Source organism: Vigna unguiculata, chromosome 5 (assembly GCF_004118075.2).
Source record: "Vigna unguiculata cultivar IT97K-499-35 chromosome 5, ASM411807v1, whole genome shotgun sequence".
Classification (NCBI taxonomy): domain Eukaryota; kingdom Viridiplantae; phylum Streptophyta; class Magnoliopsida; order Fabales; family Fabaceae; genus Vigna; species Vigna unguiculata.
The window spans coordinates 9,155,411-9,176,834 of NC_040283.1; the positions used below are offsets into that span (position 1 = coordinate 9,155,411).

At 28.0% G+C, this 21,424-nt stretch overlaps 1 protein-coding gene across 1 annotated transcript; it reads left to right on the plus strand.

The window, feature by feature from the left end:
- The first annotated feature begins 16,494 nt into the window (after positions 1–16,494).
- Positions 16,495–17,715, plus strand: LOC114184323 (F-box/kelch-repeat protein At3g23880-like). Its single transcript, XM_028071632.1, has one exon. The coding sequence runs from the start codon at positions 16,495–16,497 to the stop codon at positions 17,713–17,715; it is 1,221 nt and encodes a 406-aa protein (XP_027927433.1).
- The last annotated feature ends 3,709 nt before the right edge of the window (positions 17,716–21,424 follow it).

Genomic DNA, 21,424 nt, shown 5'->3' on the forward strand with positions numbered 1-21,424 from the left:
GAAATGTAAGTGCAGAACTAATACATGTAATATTTTGAAAATGATAATAATATACCCTTAAACAAAAATTGTCTCTCCCAATTAAGGAGGATTAAGTCGCTCAAATAAAAATAAATAAAACACACATTCAATTAACACGTACATACCTTTTAAAAAATGTCTCTAATCTAATTTAATTCATACTATTATATCTGTTTCTACAACATACTTTGATGAAATTAAAATATAAAAAAATGAAACAAAGTTCCTTCGTTCTATAAGATTGGTTTATACATAATTAATGTATTGATATTTTTAATTATAATTTAGCCAACTTATTTTTTTTTTAATTTCATTATAAACTATTTTTAGTTAATAAAAATGTATTTCAATTTTCATTTTAGTTTTTTTCTTTTAATTATGTTAAAAAGAGGAATTAATGTGATGCTCAGTTTATGACCCTTTAATCTTTGAATGCTTGTAAAGAAGATAAGAAAAGAAATAGGAGACAATGGATTTTATACTGGTTTGATTCTACACGAATCTACATCCAGTCTTCTTCTAGCAACCCGAGCTAGAAGGTTTCCACTATATCAAAGAGTTTTACAAGAATTACAAGTATTCCTCAATAATTCTAAACCCTAAGATATCAAGATCTTGATAACCCTATCAAGAATGACTTCCTTATGCAATGCTACACAAAATTGCATCAAGAACATCATCACCTACACAGTGATACAAAATTGTAAATCAATAACAAAAGCTAAGGAACGAATACACCTGTAAATCAAGCCGAATTTACATTATCATCCTAAGCCAAGCAAGAACATCATCCCACCAATCAATCTTTGAACAAAATCTTGATGAAGTAGTTGAAATTGATCAATGCTCACTCAAGAACGCTTCAAGAACTCTCTAATATCTTTCTGCTCTTTCAGAATTATGAAAATTGGGTTCATTCAATTTAGAGAGGCATTGAGCTCTTAACACTATTTTCTTGTCGCAATTAATAGATTACACCATTTTAATGTAATTGATTAATTCAATATTGAATTCAATGTCCATTGAGCAGACTTACACAATTGATTACATTAGTAGCTCTAATTGATTAATGTGACAGTTTTATAAGAGTTTAGTATTCTTTTCGCTCCAAGGATACTTCTAATCAATCTTGTTGTAATTAATATGGTATTAAGACATCTAACTTGGCTCACAACATCTCTAGACTCAAACACACATTTGACTTTAACTATGACACTACATGTGATTATTCTTTCTTAGACATCATCAAAACTAAAATTTTGAAGTTTTAAAGCTCTTCTTCTTTTTGTTCCTTTGAATAACGACTATTTTTTCAAAGATCTATAAGGATAACTATCTAAGTTAACCCAATAGTTTTGAGTTTGGTAAGTAAATAATTCATTACCTAGGTTTAATTTCTTTTTTTCTTCTCTTTGAGTTTGTTAGGAGAATATGCTGTCGTGTAAGTTTAATTTTTGAGAGCTTATATGTATTGTTTTGGATTACAAAAGAGTCAAAAGGAGATTTTTTAATAGGCATATTTTATTTTAAGTAAAGAGAGGTAATAATAACAACATTTATACAATGTTTTTATTTTTAAGATGTGTGAAATATGTGTTGGGCAGATTGTAAAATCGGTGTACATAAACAATGCTATATTTATATTTTAGTATGATTTTGGGTTTATTTGAAGTATGTGTTTACTCAATGATAAATATTTACTTATGAATTAACTTGAACTATTCGTAGAATTTACTTTGTCTAAGGATTTGGATTTATTAGTAGAATAAGAGCGAAGAAACTTCAACAAGGTAACATAAAAAGACAACGGCGAAAATGATAAGGAGAAAATAAAGAAAAAATATGAGAAAACTTAGGAGATGAAGAATAGTTAAGAGGAAGACAATTTTATACTTTTCCAAGATAAGCTTCAAATGAAAAAAATTACTTAACTGTTAAGAATCACGGTAAGACTCAAAAACATTCCCCTCAAAATTCAGTATATCAAGTGTGATGTTTGGGTCATATTTTCCTTGTATTCTCTTTGCACACACTAAAGTCCAAGTTTTTTGTTCAAAATTTTCCATTAAATTAGCTTCGGTTAGCCCACTAATTGTCAATAAAATGCAAAATAAATAAAATAATAAATTATAATTGGGAGCAAGAATATCATGTCTTGTCTAATTAAAAGTTGAAAACAAGGTTAAAGATGTATTTGTGAGACATGGGAAATGTTTGATGGTGCTTCCATTGTCTTTTCTTTTTCTTATACTCTCAGACTTATCATTCAAATAATATTTAACTGGTGAAACATAATGTAATGATTACGCTTGTTCATCATTGTTTAGCTCATACAAGAGTCTCTAACTTGAGTTTGAGAGATAAACATAACTTTATCTCCTATGAAATCATTTAATTGAAACTTGATAATTCATGCACATAATAGTCATTCACTACTAAAAAAAATTTATATTTCTTGTTAATTTTATTTTAAATTTTTTTTCGTTAAAAATACTTATATATTTTGTATAAAACACTTTTCGCAATAAATTTTGTAAAAAATACTTGCAAATTTTATAATTTTGTAGGAAATAATTATCCACGAAAGAATTACTTACCAATTAAAAATCTTAGAAAAATGACAGAAAAAAAAATCTTTTCTTACAAATTTTTTTAACAAATTTGAAAAAAAATCTCATGTAATATAAGAATTTGTAGTAACAACTCAAATTAAGAATTAAACACTCAATGGGCAATAAAACTGTATTTAAAACATTAATTTAATGTTAAGTAAAAAAGAGATAAATACCAACTTTGAACTCTAACAATATATCATTAAAATTAAATTATACCCCTTAAACGAAAATTATCTCTCCAATTAAGGAAGATTAAGTCACAAAGAAATCACGTTTAAGTTTTAGAAAAATTCTTTAATTTAAAGAAATTCCTTATATCATTCACGTAAGTATCCATGTACACCTCGGCCACTATGGGCAATGTGCATTCCATGGCCCAACAAGGTAGCAGACACATCTTGGCCTAAAGGGCCAGGTACATCTCGGCCTAAGGGGCCTGGTACATCATGGACTGGCAGCGCAGAGGGGCATATCTTTCAGTGATGGCAGGGATAACATACAGGTCCAGGAATTCAAAGGCTCAACATCAATGGGAATTTGGAAATGTTACCGTTAAGGTCTGAGGCAGTTACGACATTCATTAGATTCCTTAGTGCTTAATGAAAGAAGAAAACCGCCCTTTAGGTAATAAAGTCGAGGGTGATGCCAAATAATATAAGAGATGATTCAATGACTGACAGGGGTATCTAATCTTGAACTCATATAGTACATAGAGAATATTGGATTATTTCTGACTTAAGCATCAGAGTGCTTGCAGGTACCCCACTCCTGACGGTGGATCAGAGTCCATGATGAGGAGAGGATTCAAGGAGAAAGAAGGCTGAAGGCTCTTGAGATCGCTTGATTCCAACCTAATAAGAACAAGGAAATAGAGACAGTCGGATAAACCAAGGACAACAAATTATCTACTAACTTGCCTGAGGTTTTGTATTCATCTGAATAAATCAATTCATATCAATGTAACATTATCATGGATTTTAACAAATGGAATGTTCCATGCATTCAATATACTTATTGTGCTTCCATATTTTACATAGGGTGGTCATGGATTGGATTTTTAATGATGCAATCCACATATATTTTATATCCAAATAATTAGATTAGATTTTCGATCCAAATCCATTTTCTCATAAAATCTAGTTTGAATTTTGTTAAAATCCAGATCCAAATATTTGGATATTAAGATTTAAATCCAATTCAAATATTTGGATTAAGTTAAAAATCCAAACTCCATTTTTTATAGAAGAAATTTAAATTGAATTTTCTAAAACTTGTGTTCTAAGGACCGACACCAGCTTGCAGGGCCAAACCCTAACCCACGTGGGCTAGGGTCAAAAAAGCCCACATGGCAAAAAAATCCCATTAGAGAAGACCACAAGGCCAAAAACCACACAATGTCTTATGGGTCAAGGTCAGCCTATGGGCTTTCTTCTTAAACATAAAAAATATTCTTTTTAAAAATATATTATTAAACTTTTCGTCGTCAGCTCAAGGTTGACAAGTCTAAGACGCGTCAAAGATGTTAGACTAGGTTGAGCCGACCTGTCTAGGTTGTCAGGCCGATCCTGTCTGTCTAGCTCATCGTGTCAGCCTGACATAGTCAGGTCGAAGTGTCGGCTCGACCTGACAAAATCAGGTCGTCGAGCCCGCTTAACTTGTCAGGGTCGTTGGACCTGCTCAGTTCGTACACGTCGTCGAGCACGACCAGTCCGAGTTGTTGGGTTGATTCAGCCTATCTGGGTCGTCGTGTCCGTCTGAGTCGTCGAGTTCGTCCGGGTCGTCGAACCCGCCATACCATTATGTCGTTAGGCTTGCCCAATCGATATAGGTCATCGGGCACGACTCGTTCGAGTCATCAGGTCGACCTAAAATGTTTGGGTTTTCGGGCCCTCCCAACTTGTTCGGGTTGTTGGGCCCACCCAGCCCGTGCTGGTCGTCGAGCCCATTCAGTTCTTCAAGCTCGTCCAGGTCGTAGGGCCTACCCGACCCTTCAGGGTCGTCGGGCCTACCCAATCTGTACAGGTCGTCGGGCACGACTCGTCTGAGTCTGAATTTAGCATAGTCCACCTCAACCTTTAACCTAACCCAACTTAAAATTTAAATTGAAAATTTGTATTGAATTTTTTGGATTATCCATATTTGAAAATCTAGATTTAGAGAATTGATATCTAATCCATAAAATATGTAAAATGTAGATTAGATTGAAATCTAATCTAATAAAATAAATTATAAATGGATTGATTTTTTAATAAAATAATTTTTAAATGGATGGAATCAGAGCAAAAGTGGATCAGATAAACAAAATTGAATTTTTTGTCCACCCATTTCAAGATGGATTGAACCAAATCACAAACACATAATGATTCTAGCCCATATGAGAAATTCTCCTTCCCATGTGATATAAAGTTGATGCAAAAAGCTAAATAATGCAGGACCTAAAGAACAATATTAAAATGATCTGGCTCATTACTTCTATGGAAAATATAACAAAACATATTAGAAGAAACTCATTACTATAATTTATATTATTGCACGTGCATATAAAATATCCATGTCCTTGTTATCTTAGTTTTATAATATATATATATAAATTTAGTTGACGTTAAACTCATTGCTATCTACTCCTATAAATAATTAAAACAATGGCTAGGTTAGAAGAAACACAATAACATAACAACACCCACCAATATATAATTTCTTATTAAATAAAAATTGAATCACAACTTTTATATTTGGTTTATTAGCAGTCAGTCACCAATATATAACTTTTATATTTGGTTTATTACTAACTACTCCTATAAATAATTAGAGCAGTGGTTATATTAGAAGAAATACAACAATATGACAACATTCACCAATATATAACTTCTTATTAAATAAAAATTGAATCACAAAATTTTTATATTTGGTTTATTAGCACTCACCAATATATAACTTTTATATTTGGTTTATTAGCAGTCAAATATATAAGCATTGGTCATCTAAAGTCCAAAAATGGAAAATGATAGACAGAGGAATTTTATTCACTCCAGCACCAGCCTTACATACAAGTAACGTTACCAAAATAACATTGGTACCCAGCTGAAAATGTTAACATATTGAAATCTTAGTTAACATAAAGTGAATACTCAATACAACTACAAAAGATGCAATCATCGAACACAATGTTGTGAAGTTTGACAACTGAAAACTTAATTCAATTTGATAGAGGAAATACTAATGTAGGATTCAATTATAATAGTTCATAGGTTGAATATAGCTTTACAAAAACAACTTACTTCATTTTGTCATCTTACTATATCTTTTAGCCTACCAATCTCTAAAACTTGAAATTAAACACAATGATCATCTTATCATTTTTTCCTACCGATCTCTAAAACTTGAAATTAAACACAATGATCATCTTATCATTTTTTCCTACCGCCTTTTGAGCAACTCATGTATTACCTAAATTGAGACACAAAGATTGCTATTAAGTAAATTAAAATGAATAAAAAACTTGTTTTTATTTTTTCAAACCATGAAACACAATAATCATACTTAAGCTCTCAATTCATTAGTCAATTTCCTTTAATGATTCTCATTAGGTGTTTTTTTTTTTCAAACATATAGCTTAGAGTGCATAAGGATAATATAAACAAATATTAGAAAAAATGTCTTATTTCAAAATGATGTAATAAAAAAAATAGAGTCCAACTATTTAAGAAATATTAAAAAATTGAGAGCTTAAGAAACCCAACATGCAGAGGCAGATGTTTATTGGGGCAGGGAGGGCCCATGCCCCCCCTCCAAATTATGAATTTTTTTAATTATATATATATAATATTAAAACATAGGTAATATATTTTAGGAATTGATAAAAATTAAATGGTGTATTTAATGTTAATAGATAATAAAGAATAAAAATATTTAGGCTTAATTTCTCGTTTGCTTTCTATTTTTGTCAAAAAATTGACACTAGGATTATATTAATCATATCAACAAAGCAAATCATTCATATTAAGAGTTTCAATTTTAATGAAAGAATCATCTACCTGTTTTAAGAAATTTAAGTAAAAGACTAAATTACATTAGTTTTTCAGAAATTTAGGACCAAATTGAGACTAAAAAGATTGGAGGATCAACTTAACATTTTTAAACGGAAACATAAATAAAAAGAGTACTTAAACCAAATATTTATTAATATAATTTTTATTTTCCTTCTTATTTTCTTTTTAGTTTTTTCACAAATTGTAATAATCTCTCATCTCATACATTTTTATTTTGTATTTTAAGAAAAAATAAAGTTAGACACAAAATTATTTTTGCTTTCATTTCTTATTTATCCTCTTCATTTATTGTCTCTTGTCTCAATTGATAATGAAAACATTATTTTTTATCTCATTAACTTTTTGTTTATTCATTTTTTATGAATATAGAAAAAAATGTATGATGTATTTTTTCATAATTGATTTTTAATTGTGACTTAACTATAATATATTTTTCTTTTAATAATTATGTGTCTCGATTTTTTATTAAATTATGATAAATTGTTTTTTAATATTATGTACAAAAAATATATATTGATAAAGAATAAAAGAATAAATTTATTATTAAAAAGTGATAAAAAAGGAAACTATTGATGAAAACAAGATAGATTATACTTTTTTACATATTTTGAAACATTATAATCAAATTGTTTAATAGAGAAACAATTTTTTAAAGCATTATACTAATGACCAAATATAATGATCTCAAAATTATATTACTTTGGCCCTTACAACATTTTTAGTCAAGATCCGCCACTGCCAACATAGATTCCTAAACTCAACTTCAACGTAACCACTAGAAACACACGAAACCGATTGTTCGATAACAAATGGTATGCTACAGTGCCTTGAAATATATGAATCCACACAAATCAACAAACAATTAAAAAAACTAATTAAATCATTTATTTGTGATGCTTATGGAATTAAAATGGGAACCCAAATAACTCCTATAAATTTAAATGCGTACAAATTTTAATATAAATAAACTAAAATACGTACAAAATATTAATATTGATGTCATTAAAAATATTTAAAATTAATACGCACAATTGAAAGGTGAATAAGATCAAAAGTCAATAACAATATCAATGTCTAATAAAAATAAAACAAACAATAAAAAAAATGAAAGTATAGATTTTCTGAAAACATTATTCGTTAAATTTAACATAATAGTTGTGTTAAGCATTTTCACATTGAAATGGACAATTTTCGAGTACAACATCCAGTGGCAAGAACTTGCTCGATATTTATGGGGATGCCAAAATATACTTAAAATTTATATATTTAAGTATGGATCCGTAAGATTATTTCACTTAATAATAATTGAATCAATACTAAAATTTTTAGTTATATTTTGTTTTTAATGTAAATAATCATATGGTCAGCAAAAAAATTCATCTTCCGTTTTATTTTGCAATCTTATTTTGATAATTTTTATTGTAAAAAATTATCTTTCTGATATAGTTGTAGAAACAAGAAGAGTTAAAATAAGACGAGACGGATTAAAAAGTCAATCAAGTAGATGTAATTGACTTCCTAATTTTGTCAAAGATTGATTTTTTCTATTTTCTTCCTCACAGTAGCTTCCATTTTATCACTTTTAAATAATTAATTTATTCTTTTATTTCTTCTTCAATATACTTATGTTTTAAAAAAAATACTAAAAGATAATTTATCATAATCTAAATAAAAATTGTGATACGTAATTAATAAAAGAAAAATATATGATAATCAAGTCACAATTAAAAACCAGTTATTAAAAAACACTTAGTGCATTGCTTTTTCTTCGATATTTATAAAAATGAATATACCAAATGCTCATGAGATAAAAAATAATATTAATTATTAAACTAATATTTCACTATCAATTGAGAAAAAAAGAATTACTTTTCTCTTCAATAATAGAAGAAAGTATACAAAAATGAGAGCACAAAATAATGAATTTGTGTTCAACTTTCTTTTTTTTCTTCATAAACAAAAGAAAACAAAACAAGTAAAAGTTTAAAGTGGATACAATATGTGAGAAACTCAAAAAACAGTGAGAGAAAAAATAAAAAATATCTTAATAAATTTATTTATTTTTTATTAAATTTAATTTTATGCTTTATTATTTATTAGCATTAAATGTTATATTTTATAAAATAAATAAAAAGATACCTATTTTAATTCTTATCAATTCCCAATATATACTTTTATTATTTAAAAAATTTCAAAACATTAAATTTCTTATACATAATTTAAAAAATTAAAAACAAAAAAATTTCATATAACATAAATAAAAAAAAATCAAAAACGTTCGGGGGCCACGGCTCACCCTGTCCCTTCGTTGGTCCGCCTTTGACAACATCTTCATGATTCGATAATGCTTGCTTCCAATTATAACAACTTGTGATATAATTGAAAACATATATTTCAATTCAATCTGGTGGGGTGGAAAACATATATCAAACCTACACTTGCATATTATTGTTCTCAAAATTAAATGTTCAAAACTTGAATTGTAGGTTATAATTTGTTGTGGAGTCCTAAACTTTTCTTTTATAAGTTAAAATTTAAACAATTTTGTCACGCCATATATGCTAGTCGCATCTCCCTTTCAATTTCAAATTCAACGAAGAACATAATATGAGGAGCTCATGTCATTGTCACAAAAAATAAAAAAATCCAATGTAAAAAATTAAATCATGCATCTTGACAATAATATGTCTAAAAGAATGAAAATAACTTGCAAAATGATGGAATGCAATCGAATCATATGTAGTGTTTGCACCAGTCAAAAAATCAAGGGAAAAAGATCATTAGCTCCATTCTGAAAAATATTTAGACAACAAAACCGAGGGTTCACTGGGTAATTCCCCAAACACCAACTTCCAGAGATAAAAAAGACAAAAAAAAAACAAAAAAAATAACACGTGCAAGCATTTTAGATACGGGCTTTTGAGTAATATCTCTAGTAGTTTGTTTTGTTAGTTTTTAAGTAGATTTATATAATAAAAAAAGTGACATACACAACTAAAAATTCTCATATTACATGGGATTTTTCTTGCAAATTTGTTAAAAAAATTTACAAGAAAAAACTTTTTTTTGCTATTTTTTCTAAGAATCTTACTTGACATGTAGTTCTTTCATGGATAATTATTTCGTACAAAATTATAAAATTTGTAAATATTTCATACAAAATTTGTTGTAAAAAATATTTTATATAAAATATTTTGCAAAATAATTGACAACAATTTCTTGCAAATTTTCATAACGAATTGCAGGAGCTAATTATCAAGAAAAAGTGAAGTTAGAAATGATAGCAACGAAACATGTTACTCTCCCAACAAAAATAGTAGTGAAAAATGACAAAAAACATAATAGAAGGTAGAACTCACCAAGCGTTCAATCAAGTCAAATACCAAGGGATGTATGATCTCAAACGGCGTGCAATCCCATAGGAGAGAAAGGCATGAATGGAGACATAATTAATCTATTTAGGGATGGGTCAGATATTATCCCAAAAAGTCAGTTCGACCCTCTACGACATCTCAATCACCACTCTAAAAATATGGAGGCACATCATGCTCAACTCATCACACCTCGGAACATGGCGCTAGAAACCCAAAGTACGAAGGTTACACACTTTCCTCACGAAGAGACCATTGTGATGAAAAAGCATATGGGCGTAAAAGTGTATCGTAACGCCAACGAACAAAACCCTAGGATCTTGCAAGAAGTCAACCAGCAAGGAGGGAACATACAGAGAGTGGATGATATGGAAGACGAGATAGGTGTCACCCACACAGAGTTGGAGGGCGACTACGAGGTTATGCGTGATGGCGGAGTGATTGACCTCCACTTAATGTCCAGGCCTGAAATGAAGTGCGGTATATCACAACAAGCGTAGACGAAGAACCAGTAGTCGACATAGGTGGGGTTGCAGGTGACGTAGGTGTGGATGGTGTGGTTTTCAAAAGTAATTTCGTATAGATTGTAGGTGTCATTGCGGGTGCAGTTCACGATAATTGTTCTCGCCACATGGTTGAACGGGTTGTTCATCGTTACCAAAATGTAGAAATGCAAGGAGTCCCATATAGAAGTGCAACTCTTGAGCATAATCATAAATTCTTTTACACTGATCTTTAAAAGATCCTTCAACCACCTTTGCTGCCAGTTGCTTTGCCCTAAGAGCCATAGAAATTGTGACCTTTGTATTCCATTTCTTGGCTGTTTTATTATGTATATCCAACAGTTTTAAATTGGGATTTTCTATTAATGAGTTGTCTAAGGTTTGACTCAACCATTTGGAATTCATCAAATTAATAATAAATTCTCTATTGTAGCTATGATGGTCTTGAACTTTTCTTAATTGCCATGTTTGACATGAAACCAGAAACAAATAAAGTGACCAATCACACTTTCCTTGGGCCCCCAAACATCTCACCATCACTCTTTCTTTGTCATTTTTCTCAAATTTCAAATTCCTTCTAGCATGCACAACATAAGTCCTTACACCCTTCACAAATTGTGCCTTATCCACGAATGTTGTTCCCACTTCCCACTTGTAATCAGTCATAGATTTTGGTTTCTAAACTGTCCTAAAAAAACCACAACTGTTATTCCCATCGTGGTCTGTGTCACTGTCATTACCCTCACAACTAAACAACTCTTCTAACTCCCAACCATTATCAGACAGACCTCTATCGTGTTCGCATGGTCACTATCATCAGGAACCCTTTCATTATTATCATGACTGTCTTCACTATCATGACTGTCTTCACTTGGACCAACTTCAACGAACACCATACCTTCAACAAATTTTTCTTTACCATAATCAACAATTATTTGTACATCAACTACGCCTTTAGCCACTTCATTATTAGAACCCCAATGGTTACCATCACTATCTCTAACAGAATCTGCATCAGAATCAATCCAACTTTGAACATCAATCTCAGTGTCTGTCTCCCTTTCGTCATCACCTTCAACCATATCTTACAACCCAACCTCAACTTGTGGATTTCCAACACCTACACCCACATCCTCAAGTCCAACTTGAGCTTATGAATTTCCTACACCTTCACCCACATCCTCAACTACAATTTCAGGTTCAAACCTTCTTAAACCTTCACCCAACTACAATTTCCTACACCTTCACTAACATCCTACAATCCAACTTTAGTATCTTTGTTCATTACAAGTTCATCCACACCCAACCTTACTACAATATCAATGCCTACTACTTCAAATTCACCATCTATCTCAACTTTTATTGCATAAAAAACATGGTTGTTTTCACCACTCTCTAAAGGTCTCACCACACCTCATTCAGATTCAACTATATTGTCTTCTACTTGGGCTTCATCAACTCCATGCACAACAAACAAGTGCACTTAGCCACAACGCCTTGCGATATGAACCATATTAAGTGAACCCTTGTCATCATCCAAGGGGTGTAACAACTTCTCAACACAATAGCACAACCCCTTTATACTATAATATCCCATTTTCCTAAGTGACCATAATATTTCAAAATAACTTCATCTGTCAGGATCACATGATCAATTAGTAGTTTTCCCACCAAAATATTTCCACCACTCATCGTTGGCAAAGTTACCATGGTGGTGGACCACAACCTCAAATCTTTGGTTAGACATTGGAAACAACAATAAACATAAAAAGTTTGAAAAATGTTAACAATCTTTAAATGGGGAACAAAGACTCAATCTAAAGCCGGCAAACGACAATGAAACCCACCACGAAAACCGACAACACAAACAATTTAAAATTGTGGGTCACGAAATTCACCAAATAATACACCATCGATAAAGAAAATAACAAATTTAAATAATCCACCAAATGCAAAAGTGAAACCGACCAAAAACCCTAATCATTAACAGTAATCATAAACACTAATAAGAAAAATTAATCACAAATCCTAAACCATAAAACTGACCTTCGCGATGATGCACAACATCCAGGAAAAAATCTTCACCAAACGCAATAATTTTTCATGCACAAGAACAATCTTTGATGTAAGTGAATGCACAATCTCCTCAGATCTCCAATTGAAAGAAATCCCTAGTTCTTAATGAATCCCTAAACCCAATTCCACCAATTTGTAACCCCAAAACTACCTGATTAAAATTAAAAAGGGCAGCACAATAAAATAATGATCACGTCATTCAACAATGCTTCATGTCATAGTAATGAACCACGATGGATATTGTTCTGTTAACTATTTAGACAAAATTAAGAAAAAGGACCTAATTGAATGAAATTTACGAAAATTAGGACCAAATTAAAAATAAATCCTAAACTAAGACCAAATAAAAAAAGTTAACCAAAACTAGTATCAAATGACTATTTAATCCTTTAAACTTTAGTAGCACATGGTCTTTTATTTTTTTAGGTTCTTTAGGGTTGTATATCTTTCAAAGAATTTTATTGTATGAATTGATTGTTTAATATAACTTATTTTTAATTGTTGAGATATATTATAATGAAACATAATTAAATATTACAAATATGGTATATAATTAGTTATGTAATTGTTTTAACTAAATAATGGTTTTATATATAATATTTAATTGTATTTCATTCTATTAATATGGATAAAAAAATATATTATTATGTATGGATATGAAAATTTTAAAACTAAGAAAATAAGAGTTATTAATAAATATTATAAGAATAAATATTTTAATTTATTTATCGTATGTATTTTATATTTTTTTAATATTAAGATTGTGTATATATGGAGGAATACAAAAGGCGCGTAAAAGGAGATGAAAAATAGAAAGATGGTGTGAATAATTTGATTAAAGTAATAATATTTTTAAAACATTATGAAGTGATATATTTTTTAAATGGTTAAATTAATTTTTATTAATTATTAAAGTTTAATTTAATTATATTTTATTATTAAATTCAATATTATTATTATTATATAATAACTATTATTTTGTTATTCTATATAACATAGATTTCATATTCCTAATAAGGTTATCTTAGACAAATGAATTTTGACATATATAGGTTCTATTGATATTTTACAGCCCATAATTAGTTATCATATGAAAATTTATCAAAAGAGTAAATAAATAAAATAACGTAAAACATAGAAAAAAACCACATCAAACTTATGATAAATTTGATAAATTTTAGACTTCATAATACATAAGAAAATTATATTTTTTATAAAAAAAATCTAAATAAATACATGAAACTAAAACATTAAACCTATTTTATAAATAAAGGCTAAATTATATATATATATATATATATATATATATATATATATATATATATATATATATATATATATATATATATATATACACTAGAGAACATACATAATAAAAAGTATTTTTTAATTTTTATAAAAGTTTAAGTTAAGATAAATAATAAATATATAATTAATTTTTAAAGTAGTTGTTAAATATAAAAAAAATATGTATAAAAAAATTTTAAAATAAAAATTTAAACAAAAAGGTTTTTAAAATAACAATTAAAAATAAATTATTTATAAAATAATTAATTTTTAAAATAATTAAAGATAAAATTGAAATAATGAAATATGGAAAAAAATATCTTTATATATATATATTGCTGATTTTATGTATAGAATCAATCTAGAATTTTATATATATATATATATATATATATATATATATATATATATATATATATAATTCAAAAATTTGGAAGACCAGAGCTCCCACCAGCTTATTCTATCCCTTTGCCACTGTGAATGAGAGTTGTTGAGAGTTGATTAAATATTTCCTTCGATCGGTAGGGTGTTATAAACATGAATAAACAATATCAAACAATTTTTGTGCTTTTGAAAATAATTAAACATATATAATTATTATCTCATAATGTTTTTAAGATATTAGGTAATCAATTATATACTATAATGTTTTTGAAATATATAATAAAATATTATAATATGTTATTACTTAATAAAATAATATCTTTCAATATTTTAGAGATATTTAATATAAAATATTATCTTTTTAAATAATTTCTAATTAATTTTTATATAAATATTGAAATTCAATAATTACTATAAACAAATAAAATATATCTTTTTGTGAAAAAATATATTTATAATAACATTTTAAGCTAAAAAAATTATTAATAAGCTAAGAAGATAACCAAATATAATAAATATATGTTACATTCAGTAAAGAATATATATATATATATATATATATATATATATATATATATATATATATATATCATAAAAATGTATAATATTAGTTATCATTATCTGTTTAAACTGATAATCTCATTACGTAATAAGTTAAAAATGAATTTTTTTCCTTTTTCTTAACAAATACCAAGTAAAAAAAAAAAAAACTGCTTTAATTCGACCTATTTCTAATCCGAAATGACAGTGTTCTTCGTGATCAACTCTCCCTATCTTCCATCGTGAACAATTTATTGATAGTTACGTAGTTGTAAAATTTTGAAATATTATAGGACTGAGGTAACAGCCATGTATGACTAGATAGATGCGTAAAATTATTTATAAAATTAATTGAACAGGTTAAATATGATTTAATTAATAAATTCACAATTTTCTCTTTCTTTTTCCGGAATTTATTCACAAAATATGCTTTTGAAAAACAACTAAATAAATGAATTTATAAGGAAAAACATGAGAATATTTAGTGATTATATTATTTAGTTAAGAATTATTTCAATTATGTTTATAAATAGAAAATGTACTATTAATATATATATATATATATATATATATATATATATATATATATATATATATAATCCTATAACAAGATTATTTTAATTGAATAAAAATAAAAATATTTTTATTGAAAAATAATACCAAAGTACGTAGTTACAAAAAGTTAATTATGTGAAAAAAGATATAAATGATTAAATTAGATTTTGAAATGATATAATTTGTTATAACAATAACCATATTTGATTAGATAAAATATACTTATATTTGTTTTCAAATTTATTGAGAGTTAGGGTTTTGATTCTCTATATATAAGAAGTTTCACCTCACATATATTATCATACTATATAAATGAGAAAAATAGTTTGAGTTTTTTTCCTTATGTTTTTTACTATTTGCTTAAGCCCTTTCTGTGTTCGTAAGAATTGAGTAATCGTCGCAGTTGGTCATCGAAGATTCTTGCAGTGCAAAAGAAAGATAAAGGTAATTTCTTGATTCATATGTTTGATAACATTTTTCTTTCTTTTTTTTTTCAAGAACATTCTAAATTTTATCTTTAATCCAAACCATGAAGAAGTAAAAGGCTAGAATACTCTATATACCTTCTATTTTTCTTTTTTAATTATTTTATTTGTACAATTATTATGTGATTAGATATATATGATTGTTGTTTGAAGGGTCAAAAGCATTATGACTTAGCTTTAGATTGATTTTGTGGAGAAAAGTTCATTCGTAGAAGAGTTCCTTTCCCAGATTATCTAGATTTTAATTTTGATGATATCAAATCAATTACGTTTAGGTCAAAATATTCCTTCAATGTCTACCAAAGTTTCTAAGATAGTGATAATTCATCAAACACATTTGTTTATTAAAATTTTATTTTAATTAGAGGAAATAATTATAAAATTCCAAGGACCGAGACTAAGATAGTTGTAGATATAGTTAATATTTTCCAAAAATTCAAATTGTGATAATGGAAACAAAGATGTAAAATTTGCTAAAAGATTTCTATGTTATAAATTGTGAGTGATGTATCATATTAATTTTTACTTTCAGGTTAAAAAATATGTTGTGTGAAGATGCGTTGCTGGAAATTTTATCAAGACTTCCGGTGAAATCTCTTAAGCGATTCATGTGCGTGAGCAAGTACTTTCAATCTATCATCTTGGATGCTCGTTTTCTGAGAATGCATCTTGAAAATTCACGCAAAAGGACTCATTTCTTGTTAAGTTACTTAAGCGAAGGTAAAACTTCGGGCTTTCTGATTCCCTTACCTATAAGTTCTTTGTTGGAAGATTCAACACCCTTGTTTAATGCTGATATTATCAATGGATCTAAGCCTCAGAGGGAGATGTATAAGGTTATTGGTTCATGCAATGGCTTGGTCTGTTTGACTAAATGGAACCGAATGCTACCCGACATACTTTACTTATGGAACCCTGCTACAAAAGCACTAATTCAAAATCCATATCCTCCACATTCCGAACAACTTTCATTAAAACTTCATGAGAAAGAAAATGTTGTTATGGTGGGGTTTGGCTATGATAATTCAAGGCATTCCTACAAAGTGGTTGCAATATTTGGCCATATGATGGATTTCGAAGGTGATACTCATCCTTTTAGATCAGTAATTTGCAACCTGAATGACAAGATAGGTTGGAAAGACATTCAAGATTTTCCCGTTGATCCTACTGCAATGAAAGGTAATGGAATATACCTAAACAACACTCTTAACTGGTTAGGGTCACCATATTGTAACATCTATGACGAAGATGGCAGTTATATTTCATTTGATGAAGTGGTGATAGTTTCGCTTGATCTTGAGACTGAGATATACAAACAGATATTGCTTCCCCCCAAACTTAATGGGGTGTCTGTAGGAGATTTTTGCTTTCGTGTTGGAAAACTCCATTGCAATGAAGCTCCACTTATAGGAGTTTTGAGTGGTTGTTTAAGTCTTTTTCTTCATAATCGTAAGAAAAAACGTCTAAGTATATGGCAGATGAAGGAGTTTGGGAATCAACAATCTTGGACTCTCTTGCTGAATGTATCTCTTCGAGATATTGGATTTAATACCATACGATCACCTACGAATTTCGGTTATGATTATTACCTATGGACCTTAGAAAATCAACATTTTTCTTGCAGTTATAGCAATTTTCTACCTCTGTGCCTGATTGAGAATGATCGTGACATCGTGATCATTCACGGTTCCTTTCAAGGTTGTGTGAAGCAAACAATAGTTTATAATCTGAGAGATAAGACAATGACTTCCAAAAAGATGGTTCACAACTTACGTTGGATCTATCCTTTGGATTATGTCGAAAGCTTGGTTTCCCCTCTATTAGATTAGGTGTTCTATAATGGTTTTTTAGACATAATTTTTGTTATGTTAGTGAATATTGTTTGTAGATCCTATCTTTAATATTGGTTTCATCATGTTTCGAGTCTTTTCTCAAATTTGAAAATTTTCAATTGATTTTCTCTCAAAATTATAAACTTTTGAGCCATCAAAACTTTAAAACAATTTTTTTTCATGCAATTAAATATTTGTTTCTGACAAGATCATTATTGTACAGTGTAAATATTATTTTGGTGAAAATGAATAATTGAGAGGTCTCTTTTAAAATTTATTTTCATATAATATTTTGATACAAGAGAATGATTACGAGATCCCTTTCACAAATTTATTGTATTTATTTGTTTTAAATTTTAATTTAATTAAAATTATGAAATTAAATTTAATTAAAATTATATATTAAAAGAATATAAAATTTTAAAACTAGAAAATGAGAAAATTATGTAATTTTATAAATATAAATATGTAATTATAAATTATATAATTATAAAAGTATGAAATTATAAATTATATAATTATAAAATCATAAATAAAAAAATTATTAAATTACTAGCTAACACACTCGCGAACAAACCGGCGCAAGTGTGTTTGCATTTTCTTAATTTTTATAGAAATTTAAATTAAGGTGAATAAGAAATATATTAAAATATGTACACAAAAAATGTTTTGAACATAACGTTTTTAAAGACAAAAGAGGTTTTTACATTAACAATTAAGAGTAAATTATTTATAAAATAATTAATTTTAAAAATAATAATTAAGAGTACAACGCAAATATCGTAATGTGAATACAAAAGAGGATATCTCTTTATATATTGTTATAGATTAAATTATATTTCATAATATTATGTTTTTTTTTAATGTTGTAGTTTTATAATTATCTAATTTTTTAATTTATCTAATTTTTTAATTTATCTAATTTTATATTTTTTAACTTATAGTGTAAAATCCTAGAAAATTGTATTTTAGAAGTGATAGTGGTTTAAAAATTGTGAGACTCGATTATTTTAATATTAAAAAGGTTTTAGTATAAATAGAATTGTTATAAACGAGTTTCATTATTTTAAAACACACAATCTCTCTATAAACTACTTTTCTAGAGCTGTCTGACTTCTCTCTAAAAGTTTTGTCTTTCCAGTCGTCTGATTGAAAAACCGAGACCGTAGGATTGATTCTCTCGGTGAGCTCTTCAATTTGGATCGATCAGTTTCTCCATTCGTGTAAGTTAAGTTTCCGCTGTCTTTTTGGTCTTTTCTATTTCTTGTTGCATGTAAGCCCTCTTCCGCTTGCATGTGCTGTTTTATTTATTAGTATGAGTCTCTACTGATCACTGTTGATCATTGATCTACAGAATTATGCAGATTCGCAAACTTGTTGGGCTAGCATGGGCCAGTGGCTGGGCTAGTGCTACTCGATGGGCTAATTTTCAAGTCAAGAACTTCCAGACCTGTACCAATGGTTGGGCGAGTGGTACTAGCTGGGCGAGCATGAGCCAATGGCTGGGTGAGGGCTACTAGCTAGGCGAGTGAGTCAGAACCTGAAACTTGTATTTTTGAGTTAAATTGGGTGGTGCTTTAGTTATCATAGAAGCTTTATAATTATTATGAATGATGAGTATATGATATGAGATTGTTTGTATGAGATTGAGTTGAGATTGGTTAATGCTAACCCAAGGAGGATTAGCAGTGATTGTGGTAGTGTATGCATTGAGGTAGGGATTCTCAAGTAGAGAGGGATGGAGTATGTGGTGATAGGAGCAGGAGGTCCTAGCCTAGGGTTTTTCCTTGACCATAGGTGTTAACGGTCTTACCTTGTATGTGGTAGAGTTGTCGCTCTTAAATTTGTCGCTCTACAGAACATGAGATGCCACTACAAGTGCAGAACTGACTGGATCCGACCACAATGCATGTATCCTGATTAGTTGAGTCCTAGTTTATAAATATATGTATGTGGATATATGCTTGTTTGTGGTTGTTAGATATCAATATTATATGGTTTAAGAAAATTTTTTAAAAGTCATTAGCTTACCTTTCTTCTGTGTTTCTGTTTTGTGTTGTATGTTTTTCTTTTGCGATGATCACCTATTCGGTGGGAGCAGTGGTGGTTGCAGTTTCATAGGCACCCCTGAAGGTTGAAGAGCCATCTTTTAGGTCGAAGGAAGTCTAAGTGGGAAGTTGTTGTAAGTGGTTAACTTGTGTTTAGAGTTAGAAATGTTTGGTATGTATAGTTAATATATTTATATAGTGCGATCATTTGTAAGACTGTATTAATATACTTTATACATTTGTTTTTATTTGTTTTGAACACTAAGGTGGAATATCCTATTTTATTAATTTTAAGCTGCTAAAATTGGAATATTACATATAGTTTCGTAATTTTTTAGTTTTTTAATTTTTCTAATTTATATAGTTTCATAATTTTGTAGTTTTATAATTTTTTAACCTTATATTTTTATAATTTTATAGGTATATGTTTCGCATTTCTTGTAATTTATATTTTTTATTATTATTTTTATTTTGAAAAATAATTTTTGTTAGTAATACACTTTCCTCTATTTGAGAGAGAGAAGAAGAAGAGAAATAATAGGATTCTTTGATTGATGGTAAATTACGGTTCATAATCTTGATAATAATGGAAAGTTATGTTTTTTAAAATAATGCTTAGCATAATAATTAATATCCTAAATTTTTAAATTGTTTATCAAATCATTTTCTTAATATGTAATATGTAAATGTATTGTATTTTTATTAATTTTTATTAATTTTTTTTTCAATTTATTTATTTTAATATTTTTTATAAAATAAATTTAAATCATTTAAATATAATTTTAGACTGCATTCAACAATAAACACAATTTAGTAATTTTATTTTTCTTTCAATTAAAATTAATTTTTAATTTTTAATCTATCACATCAATTATATCAATCACAAATTTTTATAAATTTTATTTTTAAAACCACTCACTTGCATTCCAAAATCACTTAAAAATAACAAGATAAACTTTTTCCTCTAATCCAATTAATCCTTATCATCTTTCTCCAATCAGTTAACTTTTACAAATAAATACACCTTAAATCTTTGAGAAAGATTTTATTTTTATGATATATTATAAAAAGAATTATATAATGACATCTAAGTAGAATGACGATTCAAAAAATAATTCTCATATTACATAATTAACATAACTTTAATTTATTTACTTGGTCTTTTTTCTTTTAAAATTCCAAAAAGTATTCATCTCGTCTCGTACCTTTCTTCTTAGCTACCTCATATCTCATATTATCAAACAAATAATTATCGCTTGATATGGGATAATCCTATTAAACATATGATATGTCATTGTCTTATCAAATGAGATGACTATAACAACGAATTACTTTTAAAGTTTATTTTTGATAATATTTTTAAAAAAGTAAATCTCATAAACAAAAAGAATAAATGTATAACTAGTAAACAGTACAAAACTATTTATTTACTAAATTTAAATAATATATACTGTTTTACAATGAGGCTAAAATAATAGTTGTAGATATAGTAAAAATTAATTTTCCAAAAATTACTCTAAATAAAATCATATTTGATTAAAATATATTAAAATATTCAAAATTGTTTAAAACTTTCCAAAACAGGCCATGTAATATTATTCTCCGAGACCGCTCCATTATTAATAATCAAAAACAAAGTTTTTAAATTTTATAATATT

Bases quoted from the DNA above. Each gene is read 5' to 3' on its own strand.
- LOC114184323 (XM_028071632.1), top strand. From the start codon at position 16,495: ATGTGCGTGAGCAAGTACTTTCAATCTATCATCTTGGATGCTCGTTTT.